At 39.3% G+C, this 19,987-nt stretch overlaps 1 protein-coding gene across 3 annotated transcripts in view; it reads left to right on the top strand.

The window, feature by feature from the left end:
• Epha6 (EPH receptor A6) overlaps positions 1-19,987 on the top strand; it is a 922,149-nt gene that overhangs the window by 731,364 nt on the left and 170,798 nt on the right. For all 3 annotated transcript variants that reach the window (XM_021184473.3, XM_021184474.3, XM_085832510.1), the window contains one exon: positions 10,264-10,389. In XM_021184473.3, coding sequence (XP_021040132.1) covers positions 10,264-10,389 — 126 coding nt within the window. The remainder of the gene's footprint in view (positions 1-10,263; positions 10,390-19,987) is intronic.

Genomic DNA, 19,987 nt, shown 5'->3' with positions numbered 1-19,987 from the left:
GTTTCTCCATCTATGTTAATTCAGAGTTTGGCTGGGTATAGTAGCCTGGGCTGGAATTTGTGATCTTTTAGTGTCTGTATAACATCTGTCCAGGATCTTCTGGCTTTCATAGTCTCTGGTGAAAAATCTGGTGTAATTCTGATAGGCTTGCCTTTATATGTTACTTGGCCTTTTTCTCTTACTGCTTTTAGTATTCTATCTTTATTTAGTGCATTTGTTGTTCTGATTATTATGTGTCGGGAGGTATTTCTTTTCTGGTCCAGTCTATTTGGAGTTCTGTAGGCTTCTTGTATGTTCATGGGCATCTCTTTCTTTAGATTTGGGAAGTTTTCTTCTATAATTTTGTTGAAGATGTTTGCTGGTCCTTTGAGTTGAAAATCTTCATTCTCATCCACTCCTATTATCCGTAGGCTTGGTCTTCTCATTGTGTCCTGTATTTCATGGATGTTTTGAGTTAGGATCTTTTTGCATTTTCCATTTTCCTTGATTGTTGTGCTGATGTTCTCTATGGAATCTTCTGCACCTGAGATTCTCTCTTCCATCTCTTGTATTCTGTTGCTGATGCTTGCATCTATGGTTCCAGATTTCTTTCCTAGGGTTTCTATCTCCAGTGTTGCCTCATTTTGGCTTTTCTTTATTGTGTCTACTTCCCTTTTTAGGTCTAGTATGGTTTTGTTCATTTCCATCATCTGATTGGATGTGTTTTCCTGTTTCTCTTTAAAGACTTCTACCAGTTTGGTTGTGTTTTCCTGTTTTTCTTTAAGGACTTGTAACTCTTTAGCCATGTTCTCCTGTAGTTCTTTAAAGTCCTTCTTGATGTCCTCTACCATCATCATGAGATATGCTTTTAAATCCAGGTCTAGCTTTTCAGGTGTGTTGGGGTGCCCTGGACTGGGGAAAGTGGGAGTGCTGGGTCCTGATGATGGTGAGTGGTCTTGGTTTCTGTTAGTAGGATTCTTACGTTTACCTCTTGCCATCTGGTAATCTCTGGAGTTGTTATAGTTGTCTCTGTTCAGAGGTTGTTCTTCTGGTGATTCTGAGTATCCTCTGTCAGCAGACCTGGGAGACAGGCTCTCTCCTCTGAGTTTCAGTGGTTAGAGCACTCCCTGCTGACAAGCTTTCCTCTTAAAGGGAAGATGTACAGATATCTGGCGTTTGGACCTCCTCCTGGCCGAAGAAGAAGGCAGAAAACAGGACCTTTCCCAGATGCTGTGTTGCTTTGGCAGGTCACAGAAGCTGTAGGCTTCTGTGGTGCACACTCTCAGCTGTGCAGACTAACTTCCTAAGTTCAGTGGAGTCCTGGATCCAAGATGTGCTCCCTGCTCCTGAGGCAGAGGGCTCCTGTGCAGGGCAGACCACTGTCTTCCAGCTGGGAGGGTGCCGGATGTCTGCGGCCCCAAAAGGGTGCTGCCTCAGCGGCTCTGTGGCTCCCGCCTGTCCCAGAAGCTGTCTGCCTCTGTGGTCCTCACTCTAACCTGTACAGACTAAGTTCGGCGGAGTCCCGGAGCCAAGATGGCGCTCCCTGCAGGGCAGATCACTGTCCTCCAGCTGGGAGGGTGCCAGATGTCTGCAGCCCCAAAAGGGTGCTGCCTCAGCGGCTCTGTGGCTCCCACCTGTCCCAGAAGCTGTCTGCCTCTGTGGTCCTCACTCTCACCTGTACAGACTAAGTTCAGCGGAGTCCCGGAGCCAAGATGGTGCTCCCTGCAGGGCAGATCACTGTCCTCCGGCTGGGAGGGTGCCGGATGTCTGTGGCCCCAAAAGGGTGCTGCCTCAGCGGCTCTGTGGCTCCCGCCTGTCCCAGAAGCTGTCTGCCGATTTGTAATTTTATAATATTTTGAAGAATCTGTATTGAGGCTAGGTGTACAACTATAGAGAAAACATGCTGACTTTTAACTGCAAAAGTATTTCCATGTATCTGAATTTATAAAATAGAGCAAATTTTGTGACTGTAACTGTGGTTTAGATTAGAACCATTTTTTGAAAGTAACAGGGTCACAAAAATATTTTTCTCATTTAATTAGAAGTCAATATCAGAATTTATGCTTTGATGTTTGCTGAATATACAAATAGGTCAGTGTATCAACCAAAGGAGAGATGAGGAAGCCACTCCTCTTTTTGTTGTTTGCTTTTTCCATATCTTTGTTTATTGTTTGTAACTGTATATCCAATACAATTTATATTTTAGATGACTTTGACTTTGGAAGCTTAGTTAAATTCACTTATCATTTTTAATAATTAAAAAAAATTTATTGATTCTTCTCTCATACAATACATCCCAACTGACCTTCCCCTCCTTCCAATGCTCTCAGCCCCTCTTCCCTCCCAGTCTCCCCCAGATCCACAGCTTCTCTATTTATCTTCAGAAAAATAGCATGCCTTCCAGAGATGTCAACCAAATAGCATAGATGAAGTAAGACGAGGCACAGGCTGTGAGTTACATCAAGGCTGAATGAAGTAACCTTGTGGGAAGTAAAGGGTCCCAAGAGCAGGCAAAAGAGTCAGAGACACCCCTACTCTGACTGTTAGGAGTCCCATAGAACCCCAAGCTAAACAGCCTTAACATATATACTTTCTGTGCACTTAAGTATTTCCAATATGCTTTATTAAAAAAAAAAATGTGTGTTCATCATCACTGGCTTTGGACATAGCAAATTTTGGACCTAGAGCAGACCTATTCAGGCTCCAGGATTGCCACTTCTTTCTCTGAGCTTCTATGAGCCCAGCTTAGTTGATTCTGTGGACCACGTTCTTGTAGTTTCCTCAACCCCTCTGGCTCCTGGATTCCTTCTTACCCCTCTTCAGCAGGTTCTTCGAGCTCAGCCTAATGTTTGGCTGTGTATCTCTGCTCCCATGATGGCAGGAGGAGCTTTGCAATGACAACTGGGTGGGCTAGCCACAACTAGGCTATGAGTAAACTATGAGGATAGCAAGATGTCATTAGAAATCATGTCATAGACTTTTTTCCTTTTTTTCTTTTTCTCTTCCTCCCTCCCTCCCTCTCTCCCTTCCTTCCTTCCTTCCTTTTTGTTGTTGGTGGTAGTTTGTTTGGTTTTGGTTTGGGGGAGACCTTGGGAGGGGCTGTTGATGATGTTGTTGTTGGGGGTGTTCTGGTCTTGTTTTTGTTGGTGTTGGCCAGTTTTGTGTGGTTCCACCCTAGTTCTCTGGGCTATCCGACTTCCTGTTCCTGGCCACCTAGACAGTGTCAGATATGGGCTCCCTCTAGTGGCAGGAGCCTCAAGTTACACCAGTCATTGGTCATCCACTCTTAAAAGCTCTGAGCCATCACTGCCCCAGTACATCTTGCATGCAGGACAAATTGTGGGTCGATGGCTATAGATTTTTGGCTGGGTTGATGTTCCAGTTCCACTTTTGGACGCCTTCCCTGGCTAGAGAATATGTCATGTTCAGGTTCCATTTTCTCAATTACTAGGAGCTCTCACTAGAGTGACCCAGACCCAGAAAGACAAACATGATATGTACTCCCTTATGAGTGAATATTTAGCTGTTCAGTAAAGGATAATCACACGGAAATCCACAGACCCAGAGAGATTAAGAAACGAGGAGGGCTCTAGGAAAGGCATACGGATGTCCCTGAGAAGGGGAAATTTCCCATATTTTAAGCCTAAATAAAAATTACCTCCCTTCCAGGAAAAATAATTTGACCTAGAAATCAACTGTGCATGCAAGTTCTTTAGATCCTAGGAAATTATTTGCCTAAAGAGGAATATGTCACTTTCAATTGCTTCATTCTTATACCACTTTCTCAGCTAGCTTTTATTGAGACTATCCTCTGTATGTCCTTTGATCACAGTTTCAGGACATCAGACTGGCTGGCCTCAAGGGACACAAGGAGGAATAAACCATTCTAGGCTAAGATGTACATTGGCTTAGCATCTCAGCCTTCATGTACCGCATCAGTGAGGGAGCCAAATCAAAGGTCTCTATGGCCTAAGGATACATTCTTCCAGTGCTGCATCGAAAGATGGCGCTTCTTCCTGGGGTTGGTCTTCTTTGGTAGTGATCAGAAAATTTGAGTGTTTAGCCGCCTTCCTGATTACAGAAAATTAGGGAATATGTTCTCACACATGAATGTATATGACCTTCCTTCTCTTAGAGAACCTGTGGTACTATAAATTATTATGACTGAAAAAAATAAAAAAATGAAAGAAAATACAAGCTCCAGAAGGAATAAAGGAATGTTTATGGTGTCTGATAAAGAAAGGACCCATGTAGCTGGAGAGAGAGGGTTAGTGAAGAATCTCAAGCATTCAGAAGTAGGACTGCCTCGGTGAAATCAACACTTGGAATAGCATTTGACTTAACTGTTTCATTTTCAGAGAAGTATGGCCATTTATCCAAAGACCAGCCATGGAGTAATGTACATGAGACAGCTACAGGGAGAGGAACAGAGCCTCCCTGGTATGCTCACACTCTTTTCAGGTGTACTAGTTCAGATTAGTCCCATCAGCAAACATCTTTGAGTTTGCAAGTATCTCCTGCGTGGATTGTGTTTATTTATTTGTCATAGAGACAATTGACTTTATTTCGGGTGTTATGTTTATTCTGAAATACAGAATATAGGGTCATGTGTGATGTTGCATATTTAAATCCCAGCACTAAAGTGGCAGAGGCAAATTTGGATCAAAGAAAGTAAAGGAAGGAAGGAAGGAAGGAAGGAAGGAAGGAAGGAAGGAAGGAAGGAAGGAAGGAAGGGAAGGAAGGGAAGGAAGGGAAGGAGGGAAGGAGGGAAGGAGGGAAGGAGGGAGGGAGGAAGGAAGGAAGGAAGGATATCAAAGTGGAATAAAACTACTTTTGAAGCGATATTTATTTTTGTATTGGTGCTACAAATATAATTTCAGGTCTGACTGCATTCAGTTTATCTTGACAATGTAATGTAATATTAGCAATACACGGGGTTATTAAAATGCTAGTGTTTGTAACTGATATTAGTGAATCCTTATTTTTAATACTTGTGTGTGCTTTTTCTCTTCATATCCGATTACATAATCCTTCCTTGTCATAATAAAAGGAATACAATAAAGAATTCATGAAGGCATGAACACTTCAACTGTGTTTGCCCTTATTTATTTAAAGTGTTTTCTAATGTATAGACGTTGCTGAGAACGTCTATATAGAAGTAACAAAGTAAGTCTACTATAATCACTACAAAGTCCTGATCTATTTATTCAAGTCTTTGAAATAAAGTATTTTCACCAACACTTTAGCATCCCCCACCCCCAATCATTCCTTATACAAAGTAATCTCCCAACTTCTCTGGTTTTACACCACCTCTAACGACAAAATGTTTGAGCAACCCTTCCAAAGTTTAGAACTAAAAGTATATTTTGTTTCTGTATTTGTTTGTAACTGAAAGAAAAACATTCAAAATGTACATACATAAATAAAAATACATATATATGGACTGTCTGGCCTTGAGTTCCTTCTGCCTGTTTTCCTGCACTCTGAAGTACACCAAACACCCTAAGGTTTGAAACTGTTTACAAAAGGAAACTCATTGTTGCTGAAGCCTCAGTAGAGGCAGACCAGATAGAAACCAGCAAAAAAGTGGTGTACTGTAACTGAATCCTAAAGAGGACTCTTGTGAAGTAGCAGTCATTATCACTTTCATTTTAAAAAGAAGAGAAAGCTCAGCATTCTCTGCCTTTGTGTGCTACGTTTATACAAACACCTAGTGACACCTAATTCTTAATGCAGAGCTGTTCCAGAGACCTAGGAGTGATATCCACTTAGAAACAGGATTTAGTTTCATAGACCTTGCATCAAATATTTTTAATTATTGAAAATAGTTACTCTGCAGGCCAGCTAACATTCAAACACAGAAACCTAAGTAACTTTGAGTCATGCTTTCAAGTCAGAAATCAGAATGCAGGGCATTTCAATGTCTCCTTTTTACAGTGTAGTCTCAGTATATAAACTAGTAGAGGGTAGCCTTTTATTTTTGAGAATTTCATACATGAGTATTGTATCACATCATTTCTACTCTTCTGTCTCCCCATTCAACACCTGCACTCTACACCCTAACTCCTTCTCAAATATATAACCTATTCCTCTTTATTTACACACACACACACACACACACACACACACACACATGCATATGCATGCATGCTCACAAAACCTGCTGAGTCCATTTTGTGGTAATGCATGTGTTTTAGGGCTGACCACTTGTGATCCATAACTTTTTAGAAAGTCTGCCCCCGGAGAAGACTGTCTTCCTCTTCTGCAAACAATTAATTACCTATAGCTCTTCACCTAGGAGTGACATCCTTTGAGCCATCCTTTCCATGTGAGCATGTCAATCGATGGTGTCATTATGCAGGTCTAATTTAGGTGATTGTATTTTTTGAGGTTTCTTGGGTGTAGCTTCCCTGGCATATATAGAAGACATTCTCTGGCAACAGACATCCTGGTCCCCTAGGTCTTAGAATCTTTCTTCCCATCTTCCACAATAATTATACTTTACAACAGCATAATATCTTTCAGTGGATGCTTCTAGCATACAGAGACAGCGTTTTCTTTTGATAATAACACTTTATATATTGCACGGGTCACCAACCCTCTATCTATAAAGCGCTTATAATGGTTTCCCCGACCCTAATTTATGATGTTCTAAGTGTTCTGGAACCACTAAACCTGAGAGCCACTGTTCTAATGAAAGACTCAAGAAACTAACAAGCCAAAAATAAAAATGTTCATGTTATAAATATTTAATATTTACTCTTCTACTGTAACTAAAACTGAAACTTAAAGAAACTGACAAATCTCATGCTACAGATGTAGATGTCGTGACTTCCAATACAGAATAAATTATTGATGTATTTCACAATTAAAAAAAAAGAAAGCCGAATGGGAACAACTGGAGCAATTGTTGACTGAACCTGCTAAAATCATTTTGTATCAACACAGCTGGGTTAGTTACTTCTACCGTGGCTGTGAAACACTCAGGCAAAACAACTTAAAGACAGGAATAATTTACTTGTGCTTAAAAAATTGTCTCCTGGCTCCATGTGCTCAGACAGAGTGTCACATTGCTGGGGCATAGGGTGGAAGCTATCTATTCTTTCTCTCTTAGTGTGAAGGGAACAGGAAGAGAAAGGCAACAGAGGTCTAAGGGTAAGATATTCTAAGTGATTTCATTCTTCCAGCTAAGTGCCACCTGACAAAGTTTCTAGAAAGTTCCCTAATAACCCACCTACTAGGGGAGGGAAATTTTGTATTCAACCCATAACAAGTCTGAAAATTTGATCCCCTATGAATGAATTAAAAATGATACACAATACAATTATCATATAATGCCTGATCTCAGCTGAATGTGTATCCATGCACAGGACTTTTCTGGGGTTCTATTAGCTTTTGTAAAAGAGATCTTTCTTTAAGAAACAGACACTACCATGAATGAAAGACTTTTTTAACCATGGTAAAGAAACATAACAAAGCCATCGTGAGAGGTGCAGTGAGTTTAGTGGAAGGAAAGCTGCTATTAGGTGTGACAGCTGTCACAACAGCACACAGTAATCAATATAATCATAGCAATGAAGTAGTATTTGTGTTTAGTTCTTTCCAAGGAGTTAAAAATAATGAGCTTCTTTTCTAAATTGGTAGTTTTTATGGTGCTCTGAAAAATAGTAAATACAAGTCAACATCTCAAAATGCACACCATATTTAGATTACTCAGAGTCACTGCTCTGAATAGCTTCGTTTTAAGTTGCTTTCATGGTCATTTATAACCTTTTATTCATTGTTCTGTGTGACTAAGTTATTCTTTTCCCTAATAGCCAATATACTTGAACCAATATTTCTATTTCTTGGTTTTAATAAATCATTGTCAGCTAAACTTTTACTTTTTAATATCTGCATAAAACCTATGCCACTTTTGTTGTCATAGTGTATAAATGAATCTGTATTTCTTGCCATTATTTTTTTCCATTATAGCAATATCATTTCTTTTGTGACTTTAAATAAGAATGCTATGCACATATATAAAATTACATTCACCTGGCATTCAGTGAAATGCCACCATTAGTGTCTAGTGTTTTCCAGAAATCACTATACAGAAAGCACTGCAATATAGAAAATGCTTTCTATGGGAGAACTTACACATAGGAACTATTTGTGATTAGCGATGAATGTTCTATGCAGTCACAAGAAGAAATTAATGTCTTTCACTATTCTTTGAAGTTTGACTGTACACTCTCTGGTCTCCTGGATAGATGTCTTTCTTAATGTTGAAAGCATATCAGCTCTGCCATTAGTTCAGACCTAAGTTCAGGGATGCTTCCAACTTTAACCTATTTTTGGTAAAGATTTTAGTGTTGAAAACAGTATATTAGTGACTACTTATATTACTGATGTGACCAAATGCCTGAGATATAAGAAAGAAAGAAAGAAAGAAAGAAAGAAAGAAAGAAAGAAAGAAAGAAAGAAAGAAAGAAAGAAAGAAAGAAAGAAGAGTTGATTTTGGCTTATAGTTTGAGGGGATACAGTCCCTCCCGGTTGAAGAAGGGGTGCAGCTGTCATGGTATAAGGGAGCTAATCACAGTACTTCTTCAGGGTAGACAGGAACTAAGGCCAAACTTCAGAGTCTTCCCACTGTGATCCACTTCTTTAAGCAAAACTCCATCCTTAACGTGTTCCACAATCATCTAAAGCACCACTAACTAGCTCGTGACCTAGTAGTGTTCAGGGACACAAGCCTGTGAAAGATATTTTATACTTGAACCACAAGACAGAATAAAGTCTCTCCACAAACATGGGACTTGCTAAACCAGAGCATGGGAAGAACCACCCCCCGCCAGACACAACATATATAATCCCTCACCCTAGTAGGCTTTCTAGAGGCTTAAATGAGATAGATGCCCTCCGTGAATTGTGTCTCCTGTGCTCAACTAGAATTTCACTTTAGATTTCCCATCTGGATTACTAGAGCTGTCCACTCAATAATAAATAAATTTTCTTCAGAGTGACTATATTATCTTCAGGTCATTGAATTACCAGTTTTTAATGTTTATATTTTACACTTTCATTTCCAACTCATATACAAAGGATAGCAATCTCTCAAATAGGGATTTTTTTTCATTGTTTATTTTCACAATGGAGTTTGTCCTTGGGAAAATCTGTGACATCGCCTCTCATCTCTAGAACTCAATTTGTTAGTTTAAGGAACACTGGTCCTTGATGAAAGTGCTTTTCTACACTAATACCCTTTTGCTCAGAGACTCATTATATAATTTGATCAATAATTTTCCAATACTTTACTGTTGTCTTACTTCATAAAAAGATAAAGGAAAACGGTTCTACCTTTGCAAACTCTCATCATGTCCTCAAGAGAAATCTGTGAAGAATTAAGAACAGTGGTGTATGTTTACTGTTTTATACATATTTTAAATATGCATAAATATAAAAGGCTATGCTTATTTTAGCCATTGGTATTGATACTTCCAGAGCAAAGCACTGTGCTATTTAGACACAACATAGCTTTCAGATGTTATTGGAACAATTTTCTCTGTATTTCTCATTCATGTGGTTGTGGATAATGCAGATGATGTCAGAGACTGACATTCATGTCTGTCTCATCATTTCATAACCTGACTCTTGGAACTAAATATAAATTTAACTTTAAGCTAAATGTAGTGGTGCATAACTTTAATACCACTACTGGAGAGACAGAGGCAGGTGAGTATCTATGAGTTTGAGGCCAACCTGTTCAACATAGAGTGTTCCAGGCCAGCTGAGGTTGCATAGTAAGACCTTGTCTCAAAAGAGAAGAGAGAAAGAGGGAGGGAGGGAGAGAGTAGGGTGGGCAGAGAGGGATGGAGGGAGAAAAGAAGAGAAGGGAGAGAGGAGGGGAAGAAAGGAGGAAGGGAGAAGGAGAAGAGGAGGGAAAGAAGGAAGGAGGGAGAAAGAGGGAGGAGAGGAGGGAGAGAGACAAGAAGAGAGAGGGAGAGGTAAAGAGGGAGAGAGGAAGAGAGGGAGAGACGGAGAGAGGGAGAGAGGAAGGAGAGGAAATTTTATTATAGAACTCAACAGGGTAATATAACTACCAAGAAGATCTTCTCAAGAATAATACAATGGTCTTACAAATCTATGGGGGGAAAAACTATAGCCCAAATCCTTTAATTTCATAACTTTCTTGTGAAGTTTGTTATCATTATTGATGTGAGGTTTAATTGAATGTAAAAGAATTGAATGTTAACTTTTCCATGAGTAAGACTTTGATTGACGTAAATTTTTATCTTTTCTAAGGATCCTTCCCGGCGATTGGGGTGGAAGCCTTCTGCCCCAGCTTCCTAAGGGCTGGGTTTTTAAATGGCATCCAAGCGCCACATCCAGTGACTGCAGGAGGCTCTCTGCCCCCCAGGATTCCTGCAGGTAGGCACTCCAAGTGAATATCTCTACCACCAAATGAACCAGTAGAGCTCTTCTCACAGTTGACAGAAAAATAATACAGAAATGAATACTTCTAAAAAATGTTGAGAAGAAATGTAAATGACTCTGCAATGCAGCCCGCACATCTGTAATATCTAGTGCTATGGAATAGCATCAAAGGGGGCGGGAAAGGGACTGGTACCCAAGTGCCCCCTCAGCATAAGGTTTACATAAGCAATCACAAGAGCCACCTTGCCACTTGGAATGAACCACAAAAGAAAATTGAAAATGAAGTATGTTGACAGATAGTATAATTGGACAAGTCTATAGAGATTTAACTAAAGTTCCATTTCACTAAAGGAAAATGATTTGAAGAAAGGCCAGCAAACAAAAATTGGAAGAAATTTTTGAGATAGAAAATTAATATTCAGTCTTCTCTTTAAATAATAATCTGACCAGAATTATGAAATAAGAGAAAATATATGTAACATTCTGAACTGCAATCTCAGAATTTAGTAAAGTTCTTTTGGGTTATTCATGGCACCCTTTGTCACAAATCCTTGCCTTCTGTAACTCAGTGAAGTCTGGAGCTGCCCTCCTGCAATTTACCCAAATGATACAGACCTACTTTGCACTTATGTGAATGCTGACTCCTGATGTCTTTAATCAAAATTCTTGTGTGTTTGTCTTAAGTAATAGTATGGTATAAATTATGCTAATGTGGTAATGTATCCAAGAGAACTGGCCCACTTAACAGGGTAATAGAATACTTAGCAAGACTGGAAATCTTAATTTTTCAGAAGTCCCAAGATGTGCGTTTGTTTGCTTTTTCTTAACAGCATGCCAACTACTCTTGCAATTATTCTGATATTTCCGTCTTGCCTTAATATATAAAAATCAACTAGCAGTAAATATGCTTTCATGTCCTTTACTTTAGTATTGTCCTTTAATGCTGTGGCTAGAGAATTTATGGCTGACAGTACTATTGATAAAAGTAGATACCAAAATGATCTTAAGAATTTTAGTTCTGATGATACTCTGCTCCATTTATCTCCTCAGAAACAGATTGGGGAGAATGGTGTGCAGAATTTCTACTTCTGTTGCCAAAGAGAAGGGGGAAATCTACATCAACTAAGCTCTCAGAACTAATTACTGGTGATATAGACAAATCACAGCCCTCACCTCAAACAGAAATACTTTAATAGAGAAACAACAAAGGGTGACTATGGGCCAGTATCACATATTTAGGATGCCTGAAATTCATGTTCCAGCAAAGAAGTCATTTAATGGAGGCTTTTTAAGGGTTTAATGTCTTTTTATTTTATGTGTATGAGTATTTTCTCTGCATATATCAATGCACCTCGAGTGCCTGCTACCCACACAGACCAAAGAGGTAGTCTGGAACTGGAGTTACAGAGGGTTGTGAGTGCCATGTGGGTGCTGAGAATTGATCCCAGGTCCTCTGCAGAAGCAGCAAGTACTTTGAATCTATAAGCAATGTCTCCAGCCCTTTATGAACTTTTATAGTAAGGAAACAAAGAAAGCTATAAATAAGGACACTTTTTAAAGGCATCACTCCATAGACAGGCTGTTACAGCAAAGTAGAGGCACTACTGCAAACCTCACATGTTATCTGACAGTGTTCTTAGCTTCTAGGTTGGTAGAAGGTCTGTTTTACATCCCAGAAGGATTTACCGTAGTGCAAGAATATTAAGGTCACGCACAGTGTGAACAATAAAGAATTACTGGGTAAGATAACTCAAGCTATTTGGTTTAGGCCTACAACATTCCAACTTCCCTAGTGTTGCAAGGAGTCAACCAGCTCTGTAAAACATTCAGTGTATGTGTAATTTCTTTCTGGAAAATTAATTTATACTATAATTTTAAAACATAGCTCCAATTTCTATAATTGATATCTCACTGATTAGAACTGTGTAGATACACCCAATTTATACTTTAGTAGTTTAATCCTTAATATTAGTCCAGAAGACCTGACACTCTCTTTGGTCTCTGTGGGCAGCAGGAACTCATGGTACATTGAATTTAGATATATCTGGCAGAGATTATATTATGAAGTTTAACAGTGATTTGAATTATTCAGCAATACTAGCAAAAAATTGAAATAGCCCTTGTCATTTAGCCACTGGGAATGACAGAAGGAAGATGGTATTTCCACAGCACAAACACAAAATACTGCCTTCCAGAGAAGGATCTGAGAGAGCATCCCCAACACTCTATTCTTCCAGGCTTTAAGCCAAATTTGCCTCCAGCTTTCGTAGGAGAAAAAAAAGCTCCATTCAGTTTTCATGACTTACATACAAATCAGGTGAAACAAAATTACTGCATAAAACATTTATGAATCTCAACTTGTTCTTGTTCCTCCTACCTGAAATTAACTCAGCTCGCTCTTCCTGACACAAAACCCTCTCATAAGTGATCCCTGTACATTTTCTCCCCTAACCACCAAGGGCTGCCATATTTTCAAAGGTAATTTGTATTTTTCTCTCATTCAACCCTAGTTAATTTCCCAAGAATTTCCTTCGTAATCTTAAGAGAAGTAATGCAATCCTCACACGAAGTTCTTATTGTTTCCTACTTTTAATACAGCGAAGTATCCCTTTGTTGTGTAATGCTGCAGAGGTGGTCCTTCAGGGTTAGGATGTTAAACCAAGGACAGGAAGCGTGTTCCCTCCCCATCGCTACCAGGACGCTCTTAGAACCAGCTGAAGGGTGATGCCCGCTGGGCGTCTGCTAATTGATTATATGCCACAGAACTTGGCAGTCCCTCAAGATATTTCCTGCGTCATTGATGTATTAGCAAATCTGTTCTAGTGCAGATGTTAATTTGGTTCCTGCTAATCAAATTTAAATGAGATATGCAAGTATGTTTTGTAGAGTAGCAGTGATCCTTTGTTTCCCATCACAGCCTGCTATGAAGCCTCAGTATTTCTATAGCATTTCTTTCTAACCCATAACTTCCATCTTAGAACAACCACTGGATCATGAGAGAGAAAACAGACACACTTGTCTGTATTTGTGTAACAACAGTCGATCATTTGTGAATTTCTTGTTTCTAGACAGGTCCTTTTGAAAGGGTTATTTCTCTGAGTCTAGGATAGAGAGAGACACTAGGATATGTTGGCTAACATGGAGGAGCAAGGAGGACCTTTAAATAGGTAAATTCAGACAAAAATAAGCATGGAAAATCCCCCTACTATTTCCTCGGTGGTTAATCTTAGACGCCGATATTACTCCAGAGGAACATCTCAGTTTTCCTGCCTGTACCATGAATGTGACTCATCTGCTCATTTGCCTCTAAGAGTCTTCATTGTGTGTTAGGTTCAGGGGAAGTGGCTGATTTGGTTAGAGTCTTTCTTTGCTTACCTGGAACTGAATAACAGTATAAATCTGAGCACTAGGCGACTCAAACACAACATATGCAGTTTTTTTTTTTGGAATATAGCTAATACTGTTTAATATCACTTGCTTATTTTCTCAGAAAGAGATTTTAATCCCTCTTAAATTCAAAGATCCAAACTGTTCTACATCTGTATTCTTGCCCCTTGGCTGACTACAATAGAAAGTGGGCTCACATACCAGCTTTATGTATGTCACTAGCATTTCTTAGTTACCTTGGTTTTGTTTTTTTGTTTGTTTTTTTTGTTTTGTTTTGTTTTGTTTTTGTTTGGGGGGTTGGTCTTTTTGTTATTTTGGCCTTTTTTTTTTCCCAGAGCTGAGAACCAAACCCAGGACCTTGCACTTGCTGGACAAGCCCTCTACCACTGAGCTAAATCCCCAACCCTGTCACTAACATTTCAACTGTATCATTTTTTCACAGCAAAGGCCTCACAGTCCTGACTAAATATGAAAATGGCTCCCCAACCCACTTAACTAATGTCAAGATTTCCCTCTCTCTATTTCACAGGAAACACTATCTGATACAGAGTTAGGGAAATTTGTATGCACTGTTATCCAATCTAAAAGAACTTTTTAGAAACATACACTTCAGGTGTACAAATTAGACCAGGAGTGATAAGTGTGAAGCCACAGGAAGTCTTGAGCCTGGTGGCGATGATGCTCTTAGCTCTGGGCACATACAAAGGTTGCAGAAAAGAAATAGCACGGATGATTATGACTCGGTGGCAGCTTTGAATGGAGTAAAGAATATGTTAAAGAAATTTCACATGAACTCAGTGCACCATGGGAAATCAACAGTAGGAAAGTATACATTAAACTTTAAATGTGATCAAACAGTGGTTCAGAAAAAAATCAAATTAAACCATTTGATTCCTTCATATTTTCAGGCAAGCTAAGAGGCTACAGAAAGTGGGGTTGTGGCAGGGACTTTAGCCTGAAACATTTCAAACCCAGTCACTTACAGCAAACCAACTTCTACTGGAAATAGTTCTCCCGATGGTGGTGATAATTAAATTAATTTTCCAAAGACTATACAAAAGTTGTCTTATTTTAATAACATATCATGTACTTCATATATGCCTGATACAATATACTTTATAAGTAGGAGCTTTTCAGGATGAAAATCTGTTATTCATCTGCTGAATATTTTGCAGTAGCAAGTATTGCCAATTACCCAGGATGAATTACAGATGAGAGTGTCCATGTTCCTGCTTAAGTCAAGAGCTGAAGGAAACTGTAAAAGATGAAAAGTGTGAGGACAAGTTCCAAATATTTTCAAATGTTGTACAGTAGAAGAAGAAGAAGAAGAAGAAGAAGAAGAAGAAGAAGAAGAAGAAGAAGAAGAAGAAGAAGAAGAAGAAGAGGAAGAGGAAGAGGAAGAGGAAGAGGAAGAGGAAGAGGAAGAGGAAGAAGAAGAAGAAGAAGAAGAAGAAGAAGAAGAAGAAGAAGAAGAAGAAGAAGAAGAAGAAGAAAATGATGATGATACACCTTCCCCCATAGTACTAACTTCCTGTTTCTCCTTGTCTTGTTAGTAGCGTGACTTCATCCCCTCCCCACCCCTCCATCCTCCCACTTCAGTCTCTACTACTTGTGTTATTCTTTCTAAAGATCTCTCTTGCTCTAAAGATTTGGCAGTTTCAGGCTTCAGAAGAATCGCATCTAAGAAGAGAAACTAAGTTGCAGACTCAGGCAGGTCTAGGCAGGCACCCAGGATTACTGCAGCTTCTGGTAAGAGAAGCCTTGATGGCAGGGTCAGAGATGGAGTAACAGTATACCCAGCCATCAGAGCAAAAGGAAGATAGAATCTGTGACTGCAGTGCTAATCTATTAAGGGAAAACGCCCCCCTTTATATGTTTGCAACATTGTAGTGCTAGGTTCCAGAAGGTTTTTGTTTAAGCACCCACTTAGGACACAGTTTACAATCAATACAAAAGCCAGATCAAAATCTAGATCTTATTTTTGTCAGCTTGCTTACTGTTCAAAGTCAGTGGGCTTAGAAGAGTCGGTGCATGCTCTGATTGTTGGAATTAACTAAGGAAGTACCCCAAAAGTAGGAAAACGATGAAAAATCAGGCCTAAAATATTATTTGGAATTTTTAGAAGTAAGAATAGGAACATACATGAAGTTGAAGATGTTATTAAAAACCTGCAGATAGTAGGCTTGAGAAATGTCAATGCTGTTTATGAACTGAAGGAATCCTAAGGACAAGTCACCCAGTAGAGTGGGACTGTTGCTCTTTTATTTGTTAGCAGAAAGTGAGACTGCTCTTTTGTAACAGAACACCTGAATGTAGTTCTTTAGCCTCATCTCCATGCCCAACACTGAAAAATAAAGGAAAATGAAAGGCTATATATACAGTACAATCTCTTCCCCCAAAAGATGGATACATGTTCATGTGTGCCAACACTTGTAACGCTCGGGCTTGGGAGTGTCTCCAGGTGGCAGACAGTTCAAAAAGGAAGCACTTGGTTCCGCAGAACTAGATATCTGCTTTCAACATTCCGCTCAGTGTTAGAGCTCAGCGCGACCTCCATTATTCAAACTGATAGTATATTAAAACGGGGGAAAAGTGGCTGCACAGTACATTTGATAGCAAACTCTTGAACATGCTTTGAGTTTTTTCTTGTCTGCCAGAGAGACATGAAAAATCTTAAAAGAGCCTTTAAATAATCTCTCATCCACTTATGTGTGTCTATTCACAGTCTTTAAAAAGCTTTACCCTTTGACCTTAGCTAAGCCGTCTTATTAACATAAAAGCTTCTTTTTATTTGACTATCATTAGAATAAGTTTGCATCTTAAAAATATAAATCTTACGTAGCTATTTAAAATCACTAAAAAAAAAAAAAAATACCCAGCACCTAGAGAGCTTGTTTATCATTATAGATTATGCCATTTATTTTTGGTTCTATTTTAAAAACATGGTCAATTCTTGTCAAAGAAATAATTTTCTTCTTACAAAGAATTCTAAGCACCCTCATGCCATTTGCTAATTTAGCTGTGTCTCCATGTGAGTCAGCATTTAATCTTGTCATTGACTAGGGTTGTTTTGTAAGTATATTTTCTCCCTAATTAGAAACACCAAAGGAACCAGTCTGCTCCCATACCTCTATTTCTTCCCTTCAGAATGCCAGTTCCCTCAGGGTAGAATGCATGCCCTGTTGGGCAGCTGGGCCACTTAAAAACACGAGTAAGAGGGAGACCAGCGCTGAAATGAATATGTCTCCATTTGGCGCTCATTCTTCTGCTTTGTAGGGCAAAGCACAGTGGAAGCCGCACTCTGACCCAGTGGGCTCTCCTCAGTTCTCTTCACAGACAGCTTGCAGGGCGAGTTCTTAGCTAAGCTGAACTCTGAGAAGGAAAACTTAAACATCTTGTAAAAGTTGCAGCAAAGATTTGGCTATAAATAGGACCTCTGTGCAGGTAGGGAGAGAGTAGTCGGTGATTTAATTATGTGTGATGCGTTGAGCAATTGTTTTCTCATTATAATTAAAAGTTCATCAGAAAGAACCTGTGTTGATGGTATTATAGGCAGGGATCTGAGTCTGTACGGCACCTGCCGGGGTGTCTCAGGGAACTTGTTGAAATTATTCTGGTTCTTATGTCCAAGGGCAATGAACTGGACAAGAAGCTTGTAGCTAGAAATAAAGATGGAATTTTTAAAAAGGGAATACATTATCTAGGATAAGTGTGAGCTCGCAAGCTGAGTGAAGAGAGCGTGCTCCGAAAGCTCTATGCGGGAACTACATGACCCTTTGTGGACCATCCACAGAGCATCATAAACACAGTGAAAGCAACCAATTAAAACGGAGGCCATGGAACTAAACAGAGAGCTCTCAAAAAGGAAGACGTTAGGAATAACCAAGAATATTGTTAATGTTCAAAATCCTTAACCATCAAGGAACCGCAAACTTAATCTACCTTAAGATTTTATCTAGATTTTATGACTAAGAATATAAAGCAAATGACAACAAATGATGATGTTTGGGGGCACAGGAGCAAGAAACACTTATTGAGTATTGGTGAGCATACAAACTGGCACAGCCACCGTGGAAATGAATGTAGAGACTTGTCAAAAAGCTAGCGACTACCCCAGGATACAGCAGCAGCACTCGGGGGACTATCTCAAAAGGACTGCATATCCTATTACAGATACTTTGCCATCTATGTTCATCTCTATTCAATGTACAGTAGCCAGGAGGAGCAAATAACCTATATACCAACTCATGGATGGATAATGAAATATGGTTCATATATACAATGAAATAGTATTCAGCTGTAAAGCAAGTGAAATTATGGGACTCATAGGTAAATGGATAAAGACAGAGATTTGTTTTATCTTAAATTTCCTGGAGATTTTTTTCTGATGGGAATGATACAGAAAAGTGCATAATTATATAACATATCACTTATATAAGTAAAAGGCAGTTTGGAAGTTAGAAGTACAACATGCTATCACCACTGGGTAACAGAGAGCTTTCTGCTAGCCTTTTAGGGACTCTTAAAAGATTTCAGAAAGTAACAGCGCCTCCATTGCCTTCCCCAGAGGAGCTGAAAAAAAAATATTTTCACATTACCACTCTTAAAAGCTTCCATCTATGTCCCCTTGCAAGTGAAATTCCAAGTGTGAAATTTCATTTGCTTAAGTCCCCTATGAGAATGTGAGGAAAATTACTTTTAAAAAATCAATGTACAATGGAGTCTTGAGACGATTATCATAAAATGGCGCTTGAGATATGGGTGGGAAAAAAATCTCATGCTTTTCTAGTTGTTTTTCTTATCACTTACCTGCTGGTCATAAATAACTTGTCTATAAAAATCTTTGGTAGCCACAGAAGCACACCGTCTGTAATCCGAATCTTTCTGTAGGAAGGCATAAAGGTTTAGGGTGATATTTTATGCTTTCCAGATGACTAATAAAGACTCTAGTGTTATTTCAAAGTTCATCAAGATGGGCAAGTGCTTGGGCTCTGAAAGTTGTTAAAGCCTGGCTTTGCATCAATAAGCTCATCTATTAAACAAATATAATAATTGCATTCACTACAGAAATGCTATAAGAATGAAATTATTTAAAGAAAATTGTTGTCCGTAGGACATTGCCCAACACATTAATAAACATACAAATGTTATTTATTATGTTTATTATGATTAAATTAGGATTTACATCTAGTATGTATTTATTAATTATTTCTCCCCCCCCAAAAAAAAATATTTTTACCTAAATAAGGCCCAGGGATATGGTCCAGCAAGTAAACTGTGTTGCTTGCGAGTCTGAGGAAGCACAGTTTAGATCCCTAAAATCCACGTTAAAGGCTGGAGAGACAGCTCAGAGGTTAAGAGCATTTGATGCTCTTGATTGGAATTCAGTTCCCAGCACATATATTGAGTGGCTCGAAAGAGCTCTTAACTGTAGGTCCAGGCGTTTGATACCCTCTTCTGCTTTCTGATGGCACCAACATAAATGTACATACACACAGAGGGAGAGAGGGAGAGAGAGACAGAGAGACAGAGAGACAGAGACAAAGACAGAGAGACAGACAGAGACAGAGTCAGACAGACAGACAGACAGAGACAGAGAGAGAGTCAGACAGAAAGACAGAGACAAAGATACAAAGAGACGGAGAGACACAGACACATATATACACTTTTTAAAAGTAAGTAGAAATTCTTAAATAAACTGTCCAAAGATAAAAGGCCTAGGCTGTTAAAATTTTGTAACATAGCCCATGCGTTCCCCTTCTCCTCGAGAAAGACAGCATCTCATTAGGCACCTGTAGCAGTTATTTCTGTTGTCTCTGTGACATTTCTAGACAAGAAGAACTTTTTGCCTCTGCGGTAACTTCCTACAAGAAGAGGAATGTTACAGAGTAGTGCGCGGGCTCTTTGATACAGTGGCAGGTCTGCTCGCTGCAACCACAGAAAATGCAGTTTTGTTGGGGGTTTTCTTGTTCCTGTGGTTTGTCTTTCGGCTGATGGTTCTTTAGATTCACACCCCTCATTTCCATGTAAGTAAATCCAGACTGAGAACTGTTGTTTTCATAAACATGACTCCTTCTTCCTGGGAGCTGTGGTTTGGCTCTCTGGATGCCATGCTTCATGCTCTAGCATTTCTCCAAGAGCCCGGGGATCACCTCTAAAGTTTCAAAAAGGAAATGAAGAGAAACACGGAACAAAACCTCACTGG

Source organism: Mus caroli, unplaced genomic scaffold (genome assembly GCF_978045245.1).
Source record: "Mus caroli unplaced genomic scaffold, Mus_caroli_1 scaffold_17, whole genome shotgun sequence".
In the NCBI taxonomy this organism is placed as follows: domain Eukaryota; kingdom Metazoa; phylum Chordata; class Mammalia; order Rodentia; family Muridae; genus Mus; species Mus caroli.
This window is presented reverse-complemented; position numbering and strand designations above follow the sequence as displayed.